General features: G+C 40.0%; 1 protein-coding gene across 4 annotated transcripts in view; it reads left to right on the plus strand.

The window, feature by feature from the left end:
- The window catches only part of SOS1 (SOS Ras/Rac guanine nucleotide exchange factor 1), a 53,851-nt gene extending 37,352 nt beyond the window's left edge, over window positions 1–16,499 (plus strand). For all 4 annotated transcript variants that reach the window (XM_075088436.1, XM_075088437.1, XM_075088435.1 and 1 more), the window contains 12 exons: window positions 3,048–3,129; window positions 3,547–3,669; window positions 4,213–4,316; window positions 5,399–5,621; window positions 6,295–6,414; window positions 8,895–9,057; window positions 9,417–9,534; window positions 10,632–10,804; window positions 11,736–11,852; window positions 12,019–12,283; window positions 13,369–13,487; window positions 14,878–16,499. In XM_075088436.1, coding sequence (XP_074944537.1) covers window positions 3,048–3,129; window positions 3,547–3,669; window positions 4,213–4,316; window positions 5,399–5,621; window positions 6,295–6,414; window positions 8,895–9,057; window positions 9,417–9,534; window positions 10,632–10,804; window positions 11,736–11,852; window positions 12,019–12,283; window positions 13,369–13,487; window positions 14,878–15,372 — 2,102 coding nt within the window. In that variant the 3' untranslated portion in view covers window positions 15,373–16,499. The remainder of the gene's footprint in view (window positions 1–3,047; window positions 3,130–3,546; window positions 3,670–4,212; window positions 4,317–5,398; window positions 5,622–6,294; window positions 6,415–8,894; window positions 9,058–9,416; window positions 9,535–10,631; window positions 10,805–11,735; window positions 11,853–12,018; window positions 12,284–13,368; window positions 13,488–14,877) is intronic.
- Window positions 16,500–19,239: the final 2,740 nt, after the last annotated feature.

Consider the following 19,239-nt stretch of genomic DNA (forward strand, 5'->3'; position numbering starts at 1 on the left):
AAAGAAACAGAGATACAGTGACTCAGCCAAAAATGCTCTGTTGTACAGGAAACAAGGTCCATTTACTATGTAAATCATTCAGTGTTTTGTTGCAGTTTATGAGATGCAGTGAGTAGGGCCACAGCTTTCCATAGTAACCCTTTAGCCCTTCTTCTGTATGCGTATCAGCTGAGTTCAAGGCTTCTGTGTTGCTTGGAGACATGGGAAGATGAGTACTCTGGCAATATGTAGCCAAACAGCTACAGACTGTAAAAATGCTTTCCTTGCCCCATGTAGGATTGTGAATCATAGAATGTCCTGAGTTGGAAGGGACCCATAAGGATTATCGAGTGCAACTCCTGTCACACAGCTCCTGTGCACGTGATTGGAATCTTAAAACAATTTATTGACTTTATATTCATATGCTAGAATACCAAGCCCTTACTTTTCTGAGGCAGCTTTTCTCAAATATGGCGTGACTGGTTATGGCAGCCTTGATCTGACAGTCTAAAGATAGTATTTACCATAGCTGTGACTCTTCTGTAGGTCAAATACTATAGGGGATAATTTCACATATAGTTGCAGGGGTGGTACCAATTTGTTGCAAGTAGCTGAAGAGCAGTTTAGTTAGTTGCATATTGAGGAGTATATGGGCTGTGTTCAGACAGTAGTCAAATCAGGTCTCAACTTTTTTGTCATCTGTGAAGATCCACACGGTCCATCTCATCTATAGATATGGGTGTTGGACCTTTTATTTTTCTTCCCTCACCTCCCTGACAATGCACAAACCAGCTTGTCAGCTGAAATATTTCTTTGTTTCACTGTGGAACAGGGACAGCCCAGTAGCCTAGCTCTAACAAAGCAGTGCTGCAGGAGGCATCCAGCCACTATGAGTGCTAGGACAGGGAGACAGCCCTGACGGCCACCTGGCTGCAAAGGTGCAGCAGACTGTCCAAACCATCCTGCCATGGAGCAGCAAAATAGGGAGAAATCTCATCTGCAAAAGCAGCTTTCCATATATTTTTGCATGAGAGAAACTGCCCTTCGATTAGAAATTCAGATTCTGACCTTATTTGGTATATATTGGTGGGTTTTACTTGTTTTAACGTGTTCCTGCATTCATTATCTCCTCCTTTGCCAGATTTTTAAGAGCAGCTGGGTTAGGTGGTACCAAGATTTGGAAGTCATGGCAAATTTTTTTATCTGTAGGGCAGTGCTCTTCTATTTTTAAAGCTTTGATATGTTGAGTGCTTGTGCGTCATCATAGTGTCCATTTCCTTTCTTAAGGAATTCAAGGGTGATTATTTATAAATCCTTGTAGGACAAGTTATTGTTCTTTTTTAGCTTTCAAATTGGCTGTATTATCACATGAGCAGACATCCTGACTAACTAGTGTTGTCTGTATTTTTTTTAACACTTGCTCATATATTGTACGCTATTTTGAGTTACAGATTTTGCTAGTAAGATGACAAGGTTAGATTTGATTTTCTGATCTACTTCATTTGAAATTCAATATGTATTGTGGATTTGAACACTGACCCTACCAGTAAATAACAATAGCTATGACTCAGAGCTTGCAGTGATCTGAAAATGTTAATGGCTAGGGAGGCTTTCCTTTTCATGTAGACAAAATCTATTTAGGGTGGATGCTGTGTACAGAATGGAAGCTGTGAAAACATGAGTTACTGGGTTTACTTCTATACTTAGGACAAAAATTGTTTATTTTCATGATGAGGATGATGGACAGGGATCACATTCTTTGTGCAAAAGGATTTGGAGTTTTGCCTTTGAAAATGATTTTAAGCTGTACAGTTGCAAGGAGAGGTGGGAGAGGCATTATGATAAGAAAAATGGAGTAATGAAGGACATAAAGATGGTAAAGCAGAATAGCCAATTGTTTAAGAAATGGAAATTAGCATACAACAGAAATGCAAGGAAATGCGTGGTTAATCTGTGAGACCTATGCGTGGTTAATCTGTGAGACACATCACGGTAAACTGTTGCCCAAATGAAGAGTTTAGTAAGATCTAAGAAAGGTAGAATGTTCATTCAAATGGACAAAATGCTGGTAAACAGTTAAGGAGGTTTTCTTAAAAAAGCTCTTAAAGCCCCATATTCCAGGAAACAAGTCTAATAGCTTAATATAGTGTTAGGTCAAATACTGCAGGATTTTTTTTTCTTCACTACAGGCTATACGAACTCCTGCTTCAAGTCCTGCATGCTCCTCTTCAGCCACTCTGTTACAAAAATTACCAATTGGTCTTTGTTTTTAAAATCTGTATATGGATTTAATATGCAAAGCCACTGCAACCAGCTCATTAATTTTGTTCAGTGATAACAATGTTAACCTTGTTTCTAGTCAGCTCTGTGCAGTGCCAGTGTGCTGTCACTGCATTTCCTCATACTTGAAAACAAATAGTTTTGCTTTTGTTATTAAGGGAGACACTTTGGTTTTCTGTTTTGAATACTTGCTTGTTTTTAAAACATACGTGAATATTTTAAGTGACCTGATATGTAATTAGACAATTTAAATGAAATATGTTTATTTTATTGAAGTGAAATAAATATAACCTCAAAGTGTAGCTGTCTAATAGCTGAAAAAAATATGTAGCCTGCCTTAACCACAACTGGTTATCAGTTGTATCAGTTTAGGGAAAAGCTTTCTCCTCTTGAAGAGGCTATTTCTATCCAATACAGAGTTACTTGCTTTGTCTTTCGAGTTATCTTGTCCTGATCATTGTGAAACCAAAGTTGTTACCAGATGGCTCATAAATAAAATAATCTATTTATTATTTTCAAAGTTGTTGGGAAAAAAATCCAGTTTTTTAATAATTATGGGGCAAGAAAAAGTCGCTGTGTTAAATTTTCAACAGAATAAAAATTGGTTTTAAATTCTGCTTTGTATTCTTATTTTAAAAGGTTATGAATTGTTACCAAAGCAATTTTGGTTTACATCATTTCCTCTGTAAGTTGATAGGCCGGCATCCTTAATTTTAAAGGATACTTGAAGTTATTTTGAAGTGTATAAAAAATTGCTGACATAAGCATTAAATTATTCTTTGTCTTAGATCCCAACTTTGTTCGGACTTTTCTCACAACATATAGATCCTTCTGTAAGCCTCAAGAGTTGCTGAGTCTGCTAATAGAAAGGTATGCTGCTGTTAAAAATATTGTTCATACGAAGTGCAAATTTTTTTTTGTTCTACATTTTTACTTGGAGTAGAGTTTGTAAGATTCTTGTTTTCCATTTGGTTTTGATTCACTCTAAACACTTTTTAAAAAGTTGTCAGATTCAAGAGTGCAAGTAAAATGTGCAAGTTATATTCCAGAAGCTTTAGGATTGTTTAGGTAGCTCCAGTAACTTCCAGCATCCCACAGTTTTGTCTTTGAAATCTGTATTATTATTGAATTTAGCAAATCTTCCTACATGCTTACCAAGATGTAAGATTCTGACGTGTGGAAATGTTCTGAATTTTGAGCTATCGTTAGTCAACGTTTTATTTGTGCATGCTGTGAGCAAGGTAAGTGTAATAGGAGCCTAGTGCTTATACCCATCTTCTGTGTTAGATTTGAAATTCCAGAGCCTGAGCCAACAGAAGCTGATCGTATTGCTATGGAGAATGGAGACCAGCCTCTTAGTGCAGAGTTAAAAAGATTTAGGAAAGAGTACATTCAACCTGTGCAGCTACGGTGAGTATTGCATTGATGAAAGCCAAACTGACTTCCTTTAAGTCCTTTAAAGCACCGTCTTTTGGATGCAGTAGCTCTTTGTGATAGCAGCAGCCTTTCTTGTAGATGCTTTGATAGAGATCATGCATGGGAAATCAGCCGTTTTGCCCTTGCTACTTGAAAACCTGGTGGGAATTTGAATTTATGGCTTGGGAAAGGCTTGTGCTGAGTTTTAGAGTGTGCAAATTAGTTTCTTACACTCACCCTTTTTTTTTAATTCATGTCTCTGTAAGGCTATACAGCATAAGTGTGCCACAAAGATGTAGGCAGAGAACACTTCAGATAATGTTCTTTTTATGAACAATAGCATTACTCTGAATTCTTAAAATTTAAAGTAGAAAAACGCTTATAGCTGATTGATGGTGAAATGCAGACAGTAGAATAATTGCATTTGGTCTGCTGATTCTGATATTCCTGTGAGCCTTTGCCAGCTAAAAGCTTTGAAGTGCTAGGCATGAAGATAGACTGTTTTGTAGAATGCTTACTTATCCTTTACTTTTGCAGAGTATTAAATGTATGTCGACACTGGGTAGAACACCACTTCTATGACTTTGAAAGAGATGCTGATCTTCTGCAACGTTTGGAGGAATTCATTGGAACAGTAAGAGGTACTTATGGTTTCTTAAGTGCTGGCATTTATCATAAAGCATCCCTTTTCAAAGGTATGGAATGGGATCACTTTTTCACTAAGCAGATAAACAGGACTGATTGCTTATTAAATATTTCACAAAGAACATTAAAGAAAACCTTAATTTAAAAAAAAAACAACACTATTATTCAAAGTCTGGCCCCATTCAGAAGAATGTTGTTTGCATCCTGATAAATAAGTATTGGTTTTGTCACAAAGGGACTGAAATAATGCAAAATAATAACTAAGTAATAATCAAGACAGAATAATTGCTTTGATTGTCCTCTTAAACTATACACAGGGATAATTTTTGTAAAAGTTTGATGGTGGAAACCACTATTTATCTGAAGCAAGGGTTTTCAAGCTATCTCACAGTGCATGTTAGACATGTAGGACACCTTCCAGTTGTGACTGAACAAATCTTTCCTGTTCCCTTGTAAGAAAAACTGAGACAGGAGCAGTTTGAAGGAAAATATTATGTTAGAATACTATTTAATGGTTATTTAACAATTAAAAAGAGGGGAGAATGAGCCAGCTAGTTTAATATGGCTTACTGCTAAATTTTCAATGGACTCGCCGCCTCATGCATGAAATTCTTACGGTGTAGAGCTAAACAGGCATTTGGCCTTTAGGTTTTATTCTGAGCTTCAATGCTAAATGCAGTAGAGGGAGAAGCTTCTCCTTGTTTGTTATTTTTCTCTTCTATGTTATCTGAGGTAAGCAGGTACTCTTACCCAAAGTATAAAGTTCAGGGTGTTTACGGAAGTGTATTTTGGGCAGAAGGTAAGTTCCCACAAACTAATTGTAAAGTCAAAAAAGAAAGGAAGACACCTGATTTGGAACAGAAGTCTAATTTGGGTGTTCTGAATTGTGCTTGTACAAACTTGGTGTTCTCAGTATTGGCTGTTGAGGAATTCTTTATGTATTCAAATGCTTTGAGAATACATGGTTTCTTCAATTTTGGGTTTTGGGTTTAAATCCGAAGATTTCTATATCATACTGACCTCTATAGAAAAACAGTATTAAGAGTAACTAAATAGTAATTTTCTCTCTGTGTGCCAGGCAAAGCAATGAAGAAATGGGTTGAATCAATCACAAAGATAATCAACCGGAAAAAGCAGGCACAAGCCATTGGGCCAAGTCACAACATTACTTTTGAGAGCCCACCTCCAGCGATTGAATGGCACATAAGCAAACCAGGACACACAGAGACTTTTGACTTGCTCACTTTGCATCCAATAGAAATTGCTCGGCAGCTCACTTTACTTGAGTCAGATTTTTACAGGTAACTTTCCTCCATTGAAAAACACATGACACAAACCAAAATATTCTCCAGCATGAAATTGTTTCTGCGGGCCCCTGCTGTGAAGCCCCACGGTAGGTCAAGGGACTTTACCGATGCTGTATATTAATTGCTATTTTCTCAGAAAAAAACTCTCTCTCTCAAAAAAAAGGTATTTTTCTTATCCTCCCCGAGTTAATGTGCAGTACATGTGACTGATGCATGCTGCTAATATCATTGTGCTGCAGGTTTCTCTTGACATTTTCTGAGTAGATCAACCTTTGAGAAGTATGAACATTAATTAAATCAGTTTTCTTCATATCCTAGTTTGTGAAGTGAATTATGGACCATGTCAGATCTTGCCAGCTGTCTGTGAGAGGTTGTTCAGGCATTGGAAACTCACATTTTATTATGGTGAATGAGATGTAGACTTCATTCTTCATTCAGATGAACAGAGGTGGTTAATAGTCAAATTAAGAAATATTTACATACTAAAAAGAAGCATAGCAATACCAGTCACTTAGTCATGTGGGGAGCCTAACATTATAGAAGAGATACCTTAAGAATTTATTTCCAAATATTAATTCCAAATTGACTGGAAATAAAGACGTTTTGGGAAAATAGCTTCTTTCCTGCTTTTAATTACATTTTTTGATACATGCATCTAATTTTCTAGAGCTGTGCAGCCATCTGAACTAGTTGGAAGTGTGTGGACAAAGGAAGATAAAGAAATTAATTCTCCCAACCTTCTCAAAATGATAAGGCATACAACTAACCTCACCTTGTGGTTTGAAAAGTAAGTGACTTTCCTGAATCTGTACCTACTCCATTTCTGGACATTTCACAGAATCATAGAACGGTAGGGGTTAGAAGGGACCTCTGGAGATCATCTTGTCCAACCCCCCTGCTTGAGCAGGCACACCTAGAGCAGGGGGCAGGAACGTGTCCAGGCGAGTTTTGAACGTCTCCAGGGAAGGAGAATCCACAACCTCCTTGGGCAGCCTGTTCCACTGCTCTGTCACCCTCACAGGAAAGAAGTCTTTTCTCATGTTTAAATGGAACTTCCTGTGTTCCAACTTGTGCCCATTGCCCCATGTCCTGTCATTGGGCACTATTGAAAAGAGCCTAGTCCCATGGTCCTGACACTCACTCTTTAGATATTTATAGGTATTGATGAAATCCCCCCATAGTCTTCTCTTCTCTAGGCTGAACAAACCCAAGTCTCTCAGCCTTTCCTCATAAGGGAGATGCTCCAGCCCCCTGATCATCTTGGTGGCTCTCTGCTGGATTTGCTCAAGCAGTTCCCTGTCTTTCTTGAACTCAGGGGCCCAAAACTAGACACAGTACTCCAAGTGCAGTCTCACTAGGGCAGAGTAGAGGGAGAGGATAACCTCTCTCAGCTTGCTGGCCACACTCCTTTGAATGTACCCCAGGATACTGTTGGCCTTCTTGGCCACAAGGGCACAGTGGTGGCTCATGGTCAGCTTGCTGTCCACCAGCACTCCAAGGTCCTCCTCACCAGAGCCACTTTCCAGCAGGTCAACCCCCAACCTATACCAGTGCATGGGGTTGTTGCTCCCCAGGTGCAGAATCTTGCACTTGCTTTTGTTGAATTTCATCAGGTTCCCCTCGGCCCAGCTCTCCAGCCTATCCAGGTCTCATTGGCTGGCAGCACAGCCTTCCAGTATATCAGCCACTACTCCCACCTTGGTATCATCAGCGAACTTGCTGAGGGTACGCTCTGTCCCTTGGTCTGGGTCATTGATGAATATATTAAACAGGACTGGTCCCAGCACAGAGCCCTGGGGAACACCACTAGTTAGAGGCCTCCAACCAGACTCTGCCCAACTGATCATGACCCTCTGAGTTGTGTTGTTGAGCCAGTTCTCAATCCACTTCACTGTCCACTCATCTAACCCACACTTCCTTAGCTTGTCTACGAGGATGTTATGGGAGACAGTGTCAAAAGCCTTGCTGAAAGATGAGCTGAACAATGTCCGCTGCTCTCCCTTCATCTACCCAGCCAGTCATGCCATCATAGAAGGCTGTCGGGTTGGTCAAGCATGATCTTCCCTTGGTGAATCCATGTTGACTACTTCTGATAACCTTCTTTTCCTCTACATGCCTGGAGATGATCTGCAGAATGAACCATCTTTCCAGGGATGGAGGTGAGGCTCACTAGTCTATAGTTTCCCAGGTCCTCCTCCTTGTCCTTTTTGAAGATTGGAGTGACATTGGCTTTCCTCCGGTTCTTGGGCACCTCTCCTGTCCTCCATGACCCTTCGAAGATGATGGAGAGTGGCTTAGCGACAGCATCCGCTAGCTCCCTCAGCACTCGTGGGTGCATCCCATTGGGGCCCACGGATTTGTAAGGATCCAGTTTGCATAGGTGATCTCTGACCCAGTCCTCCTCAATCAAGGGGAAGCCTTCCTTTCTCCAAATTTTCTTTCTCACCTCTGGTGGCTGAGATGCCTGAGGGCCAGCCTGAGCAGTAAAGACTGAAGCAAAGAAGGTGTTCAGTAACTCTGTCTTCTCTGCATCCTGTGTCACCATGGCACCCACCTCGTATAGTTTCTGCAGTCTTTCTTTTACTACTGATGTATTTGAAGGAGTCCTCCTTATCTTTGACATCCCTCGCCAGATTTAATTCCAAGTGGGCCTTGGCCTTCCTCATTGCATCTCTGCCTACCCTGACAACATTCCTATATTCCTCCCAAGTGGCCAGTCCCTTTTTCCATATACTGTAAACCTCCTTTTTCCATTTGAGTTTCTCTAGAAGCTCTTTGGTCATCCATGCAGGTCTCCTGGCTACTCTGCTTGACTTCTTCCTTCTAGGGATACACTGATCTTGAGCTTGGAGGAAGTAGTCCTTGAATACTGTCCAGCTCTCTTGGACCCCTCTACCTTCTAGAGCCCTAACCCGTGGGATTTCTCTAAGCAGGTCTTTGAAGAGGCCAAAGTTGGCCCTCTTGAAGTCCACAGTTGTAATCCAATTTACAGTCCGTTCAGAAGTATACTGTGAAAAATTCTGTTCTGGGGGAATTCGAGTTTTCAATCATGTTTAGATGCTACAGCTGGTCCCTGCAAAAATTTTACCATAATGGTCTCAGCTTTTTATTCTTAGAATAATTTCAAATGTTTATTCTCTAAACATTTTCAAAACTGCGTCAAATAATTTGATATACTACTTGTATTCATTTGATTTTATCTTAATATTTGATTTTGGAAAACTCATCAATGCTGTAATACAAAATCAAATGTTCTTGTATATTTAGATGCATTGTAGAAACAGAAAACCTAGAAGAAAGAGTAATTGTAGTGAGCCGGATAATTGAGATCCTGCAAGTGTTTCAAGAGCTAAACAACTTTAATGGAGTCCTTGAGATTGTCAGTGCTATGAACTCCGCAGCAGTGTATAGGTTGGATCACACATTTGAGGTACAGTGAAATGTTTTCCATTTTTGGTATGGAAGTGTAATGCACTGCACCTTAGCTACACTTAAAAGCCTGTCTTTTCAGTAAAGCAAGTCCTTCAAAGAAGGAGCAAGGAAGGTAAATCCCCTAACAAATGAATCAATCAGGGTGTAGTAGAGAGGGTTTTTTCTTTGGTTTCAGAAGCAAGAAATCAATCCTCACTTAAGAAAGGCAGAAAAAGGTAGCAAGATCCTGAGATGGTAGGTCATTGCCCTCATGGTCACTGACTTAAGTATCAGTGGGAAACTGTTACTCTCAGTATTGTTGCTGGGCTACCCCTTTAACCTGTCTTTCCAAACAACCTGTTTCATCTCTCTTTTTAGCAAATTCCAAGTCGCCAGAAGAAGATTTTAGAAGAAGCTTATGAGCTGAGTGAGGATCATTATAAGAAATACTTGGCAAAACTCAGGTCCATTAATCCTCCTTGTGTGCCTTTTTTTGGTAAGTGTGTTTGGTTTGAATGAGCTGTATCATGCATAAACATTTGGAAAGTATTGAGCTAGAGCACTAAACAGAGCATGAACAATAGTGAGAAGTCAGTTTTAACAAGACAGTTGGGTTTGAATTTCAGGTGCCCAGACTTTAATTGCATATATGTGAAAGAAAAATGGAAGTGACTGTTAATTGCAGATGTTATTTGCAGTAAAGATAAGTATATCTGCGATATCTTATTTACATATATACTCACTTGTGGTTTGAGCTGTGTTGTGACCATAAATGCCTTAAATGAAAGGGGGTCACATTAGAAATACTATTGCCATTGACTAGTAGAGAAAGAAGGATCCCTTCCCCATCAAGAATTCCAAGCAATAAATCTAGAGTTTTATTTTTTATAGTCCCTTATAACTAGAGTCCTATTTCTATAACAGGGTTAGGGAAGAAAGCCGCTTCTTTATCATCAGGCTTTACAGGTTTTCTTTCAAGTAGATTGCTTGGAATTTCTGACATTTAGCAAATTGTGAAGTTAAGCACATGGCATTCCTGTTCTTTAGCAAGCTACTTGGATGTTTGCTGCAGATGAGTTCCAACTCTGGACATTACAATTGTCCGGCATAGGCTTCAGGCCGAAAAAAATAGTGTTGATGGCTTTTTTGGCCTTTTACAGAGTGGGGAAAGATATACTCCAGAGTTCTGCAAAGAAAGATAAGATCAACTAAGAAACCTTCTGTCCTGCTCTAATGGAGTTGAGCTGAATTGAGAGAGAACAACTGAGAGAAAGCACTCAAGTGCAGTGTACTCCTATCTTCCAGAATGCTAGTAGTGCTCAGTTGTGTGAGCTTCCTAAATAATAAAGATACATAGACTTTTGAGATTTTGTTGCAAAAAAGGTAGCTTTCTGGAAAAGGCATATTAAAATATTTAAATTGTTGCCCTTATTGGAAAATTAGGTGCGATTCTCTTATTGAAATTAACAGAGAATTTTTCTAAATAATTAGAATGTGCAAATTAAATACTTCAAGAATTCTTTGTATTGCAGTCATGTGACTTCCTCCTTTTTTTGTATTGTATGTTGAGAACATCTTCTGTGCACTTTTTAGGGATTTACTTAACTAACATTTTGAAAACAGAAGAAGGCAACCCTGAATTTCTAAAGCGGCATGGGAAAGAACTTATAAACTTCAGCAAGAGAAGAAAGGTAGCTGAAATAACAGGAGAGATACAGCAGTACCAGAACCAGCCATATTGTTTAAGAGTGGAATTTGACATCAGGGTAAGCGGCATTATTTCCTTAAGTCCATGCACTGAGCTACTGGTGACTGTCAGCTGATAGACCATAAGGATAGACTGAATTCACATAGATTCAGTCAGGCTGAATCGGAGATGAGCAGAGGCCTGTCATAAAATCTCTGTGAGATCTCACTGTAAGAAAGGGCAGAAAGCTCAATGCTTGCAGTTTGGTGTGTTTTGGGTTTTTTTTTACCTCAGTTATTGGTGTGTTGGTAGATAGATCTTACTGACTAGTATTAAACAGGAACAGAAACTACCAGATTCTCGCTGTCCTTCAGTCAAGCTGCGTTTATTTGTACAGTGAGCCCAGCTGTCTTTTTCCTCCTTTGTTACACTGCTGTTATGTTTCCAAGTTTACCTGACAGCACTGCATGTGTTGATGGTGATGATGCTCACATTTTTCTTTCTCCTGGTATTTGTTCTCTTTGGTCTGTGGTGTTCTCTCTAAGCAGTCCTCTCTCCATTCGTGTTTTCTCTTTTGGTATATACTTTCAGAGACTCATAGGACAGTTTATGTTAAGAGGTTCTGCAAGATTTTCTTTTGTTATTTGTTCTCCTCAGGGTTTGACAGAAAGCATTGTGAAAGCAGTCTTTCCTTGCATCAGTGTAAAGGTAGACTGCATACAGCTTCTTCTGAAGGTGTTTGAGCTAACCTGGTCTGATTTTTTTTTTTTTACTGCAGAAGTTTAGTGTACTTGCAGAGCTGATTTTCAGGCCAATCATAGCAGTAGCAATGCCCAGCAAAGGGCTGGCAACAAACAGATTTAATAACTTTAAAATCTATCATTAATTCTGACTCTGGCATTTTCTCTCTTCTCTGGAACGGTTGGGATCATCTGTGCAGTAGAAACAAACAGTACTAAGCTACTAAGATGTAGGTTAGCTGACAAGTTTTCTACCTTCTTGTATTTCAGAGATTTTTTGAAAACCTGAATCCAATGGGAAACAGCATGGAGACAGAATTTACAGATTATCTGTTCAACAAGTCACTAGAGATAGAGCCACGAAATGTCAAGCCTCCACCAAGATTTGTTAGTATTAAATTTATTTTTTTAATTTTTAAAAAAAAAGCTTATGTTTGTCTTTCACAGATAGCAGAAGTCATTTGAGATTTCTAACTTCATAAATACAAAGCTACTTTTAGGTGATCTTGTGGCCTTCTGATTTTGTTCGATGTTATCTTTTTTGTCATTTCAGCCCAAAAAATACAGCTATTCTCTCAAGTCCCCAGGTGTTCGTCCCTCTAATCCAAGGCCAGGTACCATGAGACATCCTACACCCCTGCAACAGGAGCCAAGGAAAATTAGTTACAGCCGCATCCCAGAGAGCGAGACTGAAACCACAGCATCTGCACCAAACTCTCCCCGAACACCTTTGACCCCTCCTCCTGCTTCTGCTACTTCAAGTACTACAGATGCCTGCAGTGTGTTTGACTCAGATCCTTCAAGTCCTTTTCATGCAAGTAGGTACTAATAGATAGTCTACCAAGAATGTGCATATTAGATTTTGTGGTGTTAAACAGGTAAAATCATGCTTAGTCTTATAAAATGACTACAGAAATAGTTGTTTTTGTCTCCTTGTGACAGCAAAAACTTTCAGTGTGTGTTATTCCTTTTTTTAAATAAGTTTTTATTGTAAAGGGAGAAACTGAACAGCGTTTGATGTGTTACATAGAGAGTATTACCTGGTTTTGGATAAACTGTCAAAACAGAAAGCAGAGATATATCCCTAGTGCCCATACATGTCCCAAACAAACATTTGTGGGATTTGCTGCCGTAGATACCTGTGGTGAATGTATTCTGTGAGTATCTGTTTGATGGTGAACAATAAGAATAAAAATTAATGTTTTGTGGGTGCCTTATTCTGCTGTCTGCCATTCCAAATTGGTTTCAGTGCACATGGATGCTTTTCCTGCAGAACTTAAAATCAGTATTCCCCTGCTTTAAATCCATCAGGATCCATCCACACCTATTTTTCTTCTATGTTCACCAATATACAAGGAAGCTTATATTTTATAGAGTGCTTTCAGTAATTTATGGTGGACTTCCCTTGAGGTTTCAAAGGAAGTACAAGGCTAGTCCTGTGTTCAGCTGGTGGCTACAAGGAGGTGAAATGACTTGCTGAAAGCAGAAGTTGCTTAGCAGAGAAGTGATACTGCTTGAGTGTCCAAGCCAGGTCTCTGGAATACCTCTTCAGAAGAAGACGTTTCTTCATTGTTGGGTTGGCCCATTGGCTGCGGGTTCAGGATATTGTTTTAGTTCTGTTGTAATACAAGAAAAACTTTGTGGTGTGGTTTTCACCTAGAGGATTACTTAAGAATGTAGAGGAACTGATGGCCATAGAGATGATTGCAGCTCAGAAAAGCAGTTTGTCTGGAAGCTGCAAGTTAGAGGGTTGTTTCATTGTCTTTCTTTAACACCTTGATTCATGCCACTTTTTATGAGCAATTACTTTATTATTTATGATACCTTTATGAGCAGCAATAAAGGAAATATACTGAGTTGAACAAAAGTTCATCATTATCAGGATTTTTTTTATGTCCGCTAGGATCTGCTTCTGTGTCATCCATAAACTTCACCAAAAATTCAGATGAAGCTCATGTTCCCCCTCCAGTTCCTCCACGACGAAGGCCAGAGTCTGCCCCAGCTGAATCCTCCCCATCAAAAGTAAGTAAAGACAAAAAAGGACATTTTTTCTGAGAGCAGAGGGCAGGGTATGATAGAAAAGTAACTCTTAAAGATAGTACATGTATTTTTGAAGAACTTTATGTGAAAGAGTAAGCAGCCATGTATTTCAAGCCTTCACAGCTCTCCCTCATTATGTCCTGATCCCAAACGGATGAAAATTAAGAGATGGGACCTAAATTTAGGGTTAGAAATGTTGTCTTGTCTACTGCTGATATCCTCAGGCCCTCACATTGCCTGTGAGAACTCAAGACTTTAGGCAGATGTTTCTGTCTGCGATAATGGTACCAGAGTATCACTTTGGGGTGTATGAGTAGGGGTAAAAACTAAAGAATAGTAATGGTGGAAAGTGGTGTACACACCTCAGTCCTCTGAAAAGGTTCATTAGAACATTTGACCCTGATGCTGTGGTGCTCAGTGCTTTCTTTCCCTTCTTGATTACTTGTCCTGTCTGCATGCCTGCTCGAGCCATTGCCACATTTTCCTTTTGCATTTGTCTGGCATTTGAGATCTGATCCAGCCTTTGTTGCAGACAGTGTTGAATGTCTCTTGATTTCAGTGGGAGGTAGTTTGTGACTTCAGAGAATTGGATGGATTTGAAAATCCCACTCAAAATTATTTTGGAGCGTGTATGTCTTTGAAGAGGGCTTCTATATGGCTCTTTAGCAAGTTGTTGTTTTCAGTCTACAGGTGACTGCTGTCAGCCAACAGAGTTTAACACATCACATTCCTACCAAAATGTAATTGAAAAACATCGTATATATGATAGGGTGTTGGAGACCAATTACCCTGTTGCTGTGGTCTGCAGCTTGGGAACTGTTCACTTCATAATTCTGACTACTTAATTCCATCTTCTGAGTGTAGTTTATTTTTTTCCCTGTTCAGCATCATCTGCCTCTCCCTTTTCCTCACTCTCTTGAAGAAATATCTGGTATTATTGCCCACCCCAAGTGCATGTTACTGGGGAGGAGGTAGAAGATAACCACCACCTACCCAGCAAGCAGACCTTGAACTACTGTGGAAATTGTTGCTTTGACCATTCTTTGCTTTGCCTTTGTCCCTCTCTGCACATCTTCATTCCTTCCATCCTTGGCTGATAACTCATGTATTGATATATCCCTGCTCTCCCCCTGCACATTCAGTCTCTTGTCTCTTCTGTCTGCATCACTCTTGAGAAACATGTTTTTCAAGCACTGTCACTCCCTTTTGCTTCCTTATTCCCCAACTTCTTTCTGAACCTGCTTGCTGTGCCTCCTCTTTAACTGGGTAAGAGCAATCTGCAGGGGAGGAGCTCTGCTTCCATTTCACAGCAGGGTCCTGTTCTTTACTACTACTCTAAAATTTTATTGAATTAAGTGTTTGTGTACTTCAGATCACTTCTGCGCACCTGGACAGCCCACCAGCAATCCCTCCTAGGCAACCAACCTCTAAAGTGTATTCACCAAGGTACTCGGTGCCTGACCGGACCTGCATCTCTGACCCCCCTGAAAGCCCTCCTGTATTACCACCACGAGAACCTGTGCGAACTCCAGATGTTTTCTCTAGCTCACCACTACACCTCCAACCTCCACCACTGGGGAGAAAAAGCGAACTCGGTAACACCTTTTTCCCAAACAGTCCATCTCCGTTTACTCCACCTCCCCCTCAGACACCTTCTCCACATGTAGCACGGAGGCATCTTCCATCACCACCTTTGATACCGCAAGATGTGGACCTCCATTCTGTTGCTGGACCACCTGTTCCTCCACGACAAAGCACTTCTCAACATATCCCAAAGCTTCCTCCAAAAACTTACAAAAGGGAGCACACACACCCATCGATGCATCGAGACGGGCCACCGTTGCTGGAGAATGCCCACTCCTCCTGAACTATCCCTTGCGCTGGGAGTCGCATTTTCCTGGTGCTACGTCTGTTGCTGGCAATGGATGCACTGAACCTGGTGGTGCCAAGGAGTTGGGGTGTGTATGCAAACACTAAAAACTCTCCAATAGATTGGAAATGCAGTGTACAGAAACAGAATTGCAAAAACAGACATTGTAGTGGAAAAACCGGTTAACTTGCTGTTCTTGTTTTAGTATGCAGGACATTGTTCTAAAGTAATTGGACAACTGATTGTATCAGGAAAAAGCAGACTTGAGAGACTTCTTTGGCCAATGAGCAAAGACTGTGTTTGTGTAATGATCAATAATGTCCAGTACAGGAAGGAAAACAGTCTTGTATCCATCAGTTCCATACAATGGCACAGTTTCTGGAATGAAAACATTATGCACTTTTTTTAAATCTCAAACAGGGAACTTTATATCCTTCTTAATTTTCCTTTGCTTTACTCCCTGCTTTAAAATACTTTCCTAAAATTATGAGGAGGACTGTGAGGAAGATCTGTGGTACCTAACCAAGCTAGAATTAAGGCAAAGCACTGTATTGCGGTCCTGTTTACAAGTTGTTACAATGAGTAGTAGGGGGTACCTAGGCTTCACCAAAGAGGTACTTTATTATTATTTTCTGAAATATTATGGTGCCAGTTCAAAAATAAATTTTTGCCAGGAAGCATAATGTCTAGTTATTGCTTTCTTTAGATAGAGCAGATGAAAGTCTTACATCACTAAGATGACAGCGTATTTTTTTTAAAAAGCAGCACTATCATCTGAAGTAAACTAGTGGTTTATACTAGTATAAACTAGTATACTACTACATTTAGAAGACTGTTAATCTCTGCTAGGTTATGTCACATTCTTTTTAAGGTTTACTGATAATCCATTTCATGGCTAGTAGCAATTCTTTTTCAGTCATGCCATGAAAACAGTCACTCGTGAAAAGGAGAACTCACTGGTCAACTTCCATAGCTATTGTCATGTTTTACTAACAATAGATTAATCAGCATACATAGAATTGCCTTGCAGTTGCATAAATCGTGTATATAGTGAACGTTGCATAAATATACTTGCAGATTGTTTTTAATTTAATTGAAATAAAGATACAGATATGTTTGGCTGACATACGTTAAATGATTACATGGACAAATGTAGAACTCAGTTTTTCAGTTAAGCACTGAAGGGGATAAAAGCACATGTTGTGGTACACATTTTTCCTAGTTCAGTGTATGTATTTTAGTAATCGGAGTCTAAAGAGAAGTCAGTTTTGGCATGTGTTACAAAGTAATTTAGTAATACTTGAGAAGCTGGGTTACTCCCAAAGTGAATTATTACACGTTATAAAACTTCTCACACCACCTGTATGATGCTTGTTAGAAAAACTAATATTTACAGTAGCTTTCTATGTCCAAAAATACACATGATGGAACACATACTGGTATAAGTATCATGACATGGCTTATCCATAAACCTGTGTACTGCTCTTCAACTCTAGACAATACTGTGACAGTAATGCATGGCAGTTATTGAAGAAAACAAGTTCTGTAATCTCCACTGCAGTATGTAGGTGAAGTGTAAAGTATCTCATCTTCAGTTAATGTAGCTCATGGGTCAAAGTAAAATTCTATCACATTTTGGTTTTGGAAGAAGAATACATTTCAGCGTCTTGGAAAGCTATGTCATTAGAGATGGTGCTAGTTGAATTATGAAGATGGTATTAGTCGAATTACAATGGTAATCACCTCTTATTTAATGCTTTTTGCAATGCCATTGATCAGTGCCTCTTGATCTTTTAGTGTGGTCATTACATTTTAGAAAGTGTTCTGATTTCATCAACAAGAATAGCAGTTTTCATCATAGTGAAATGTTTGAAATTTGTCTATTGTATTCCTTATTTGATGTCTTCAACAATGTTGTTTTGAAACATTTTGCTGGCAAAAAAAGAAAAAGTGAAGATCTCTAAACCTTGGCTTCAGGGGAGAACATTATATGGGACCTTTGTAAAAACCTTCAAGCTACAGGAGGTGTAGTTCAGCTTACCAGTTCTTTGGATATAAACACCATGATGGGCATACTGTTGGCAATGTCATCTAAATTATTAGCTTATCAGTGATTACCAGGGAAAACTCCTTAAATTTAGACTTCCTGCTCTATATCTCTTTTTCTGTACAGTTTTGTCTGTGCTGTTTTGCAGCCAAGGCAGACGAGGCAAAAGGAATGATCCAGTGGTTAGGTTGCTCGGCTAGAAGTAGGAGGAGAGACCTTACATGGATCCTGCTAATCAACAGATTTCTTGAATGTCAGTAGGTCTCTGTTTCCCTTTTGAAATGGGGAATGCTTTTTCACATCTTTCTGGTTGAGGATAAAAGTCCTTCACTGGCAAGGTACTCGGACAATGCTGATAATGGTCACCGTGCAAGAACCTAACTTTAAATGTGCTTTGGAGCCCAGCAGAATGGGTCAGTCATATAGTGCACAAATCATGGTATTAACTCAGCTGCAAAAAGGAAAGATCAGTGTGAGAATCAAACCTGTTGCATTTAGAATAGGAGTTTTGAGTACAACTGCTAAGGCACTGGTTTGTCTAATGACAGCTTTATTTACATTAGTAATTATTTAATCTGGATTGTCTTATTTGGACCATGTTTGCATCGGTGACAATACTTTTCACACAGAAAATGAAATCATTTTATTGATGCTATCTGTCTCCTTGGTAAAATGACCCTGGATCGTCTGGCGTGTCCTGGGATGATGATGTGGCGTGGACAATGAAACATGCTTGTGTGGAGGCTAGGTGAGTCGCTGTATTACTCTAGAATGCTGACATATGGCTAACAGTCAGTCTAAACAACTGCAGATGGTGTAGTTTACTGGTTATAGAGGTCAGCAGAATTTTCTAGATATGGTACTTAGCAATTTGTGCTGTTTCACCTCAAGGTTTCTACTTACATATATATATAGTCTAGTGCAGCAGTGGAGCATAACCTGGGCTTGTTCATCTTCTTCCAGAGTGTCATGGTTGTGTGTTAGCTCAGAAAAGCCCTCTGGGAATTTGGAAGTGCTAGGATTCTAAGTGCAAGGTCCTGCACCTGGATTGGGGGAACCCCTAATATCAATACAGGCTGGGGGGTGAAGGGTTTGAGAGTAGCCCTGTGGAGGACCTGGGGGTGCTGGTGGACAAAAAGCTGGACATGAGCTGGCAATGTGCACCTACAGCCCAGAAAGCCAACCGTATCCTGGGCTGTGTCAAAAGAAGCATGGCCAGCAGGTTGAGGGAGGTGATTCTGCCCCTCTACTCTACTCTGGTGAGACCCCACCTGGAGTGCTGCATCCAGCTCTGGAGCCCTCAGCAAAAGAAGGACATGGACCTGTTGCAGTGAGTCCAGAGGAGGGCCACAAAATGATCCGAGGGCTGGAGCACCCCTCCTATAAAGAAAGACTGAAAGAGTTGGGGTTGTTTAGCCTGGAGAAGAGTCTAGGGAGACCTTATAGCAGCCTTTCAGTACTTAAAGGGGGACTCTGGGAAGGATGGGAACAGACTTTTTAGTAGGGCCTGTTGCGATGGGACAAGGGGTAAGGTTTTAAAGTAAAAGAGGGTAGATTGAGACTAGATATAAGGAAAAAATATTTACAATGAGGGTGGTGAAAGACTGGAACTGGTTGCCCGGAGAGGTGGTAGATGCCCTATCCCTAGAAACATTCAAGGTCAGGCTGGATGGGGCTCTGAGCAACCTGATCTAGTTGAAGATGTCCCTGCTCACTGCAGGGGGTTTGGACTAGATGGCCTTTAAAGGTCCCTTCCAACCCAAACTATTCTATGATTCTATGATGACGTAAGTGCCATGCATTTACTTTTGTTCAGC

This window comes from Phalacrocorax aristotelis, chromosome 3, assembly GCF_949628215.1.
Source record: "Phalacrocorax aristotelis chromosome 3, bGulAri2.1, whole genome shotgun sequence".
Lineage (NCBI taxonomy): Eukaryota > Metazoa > Chordata > Aves > Suliformes > Phalacrocoracidae > Phalacrocorax > Phalacrocorax aristotelis.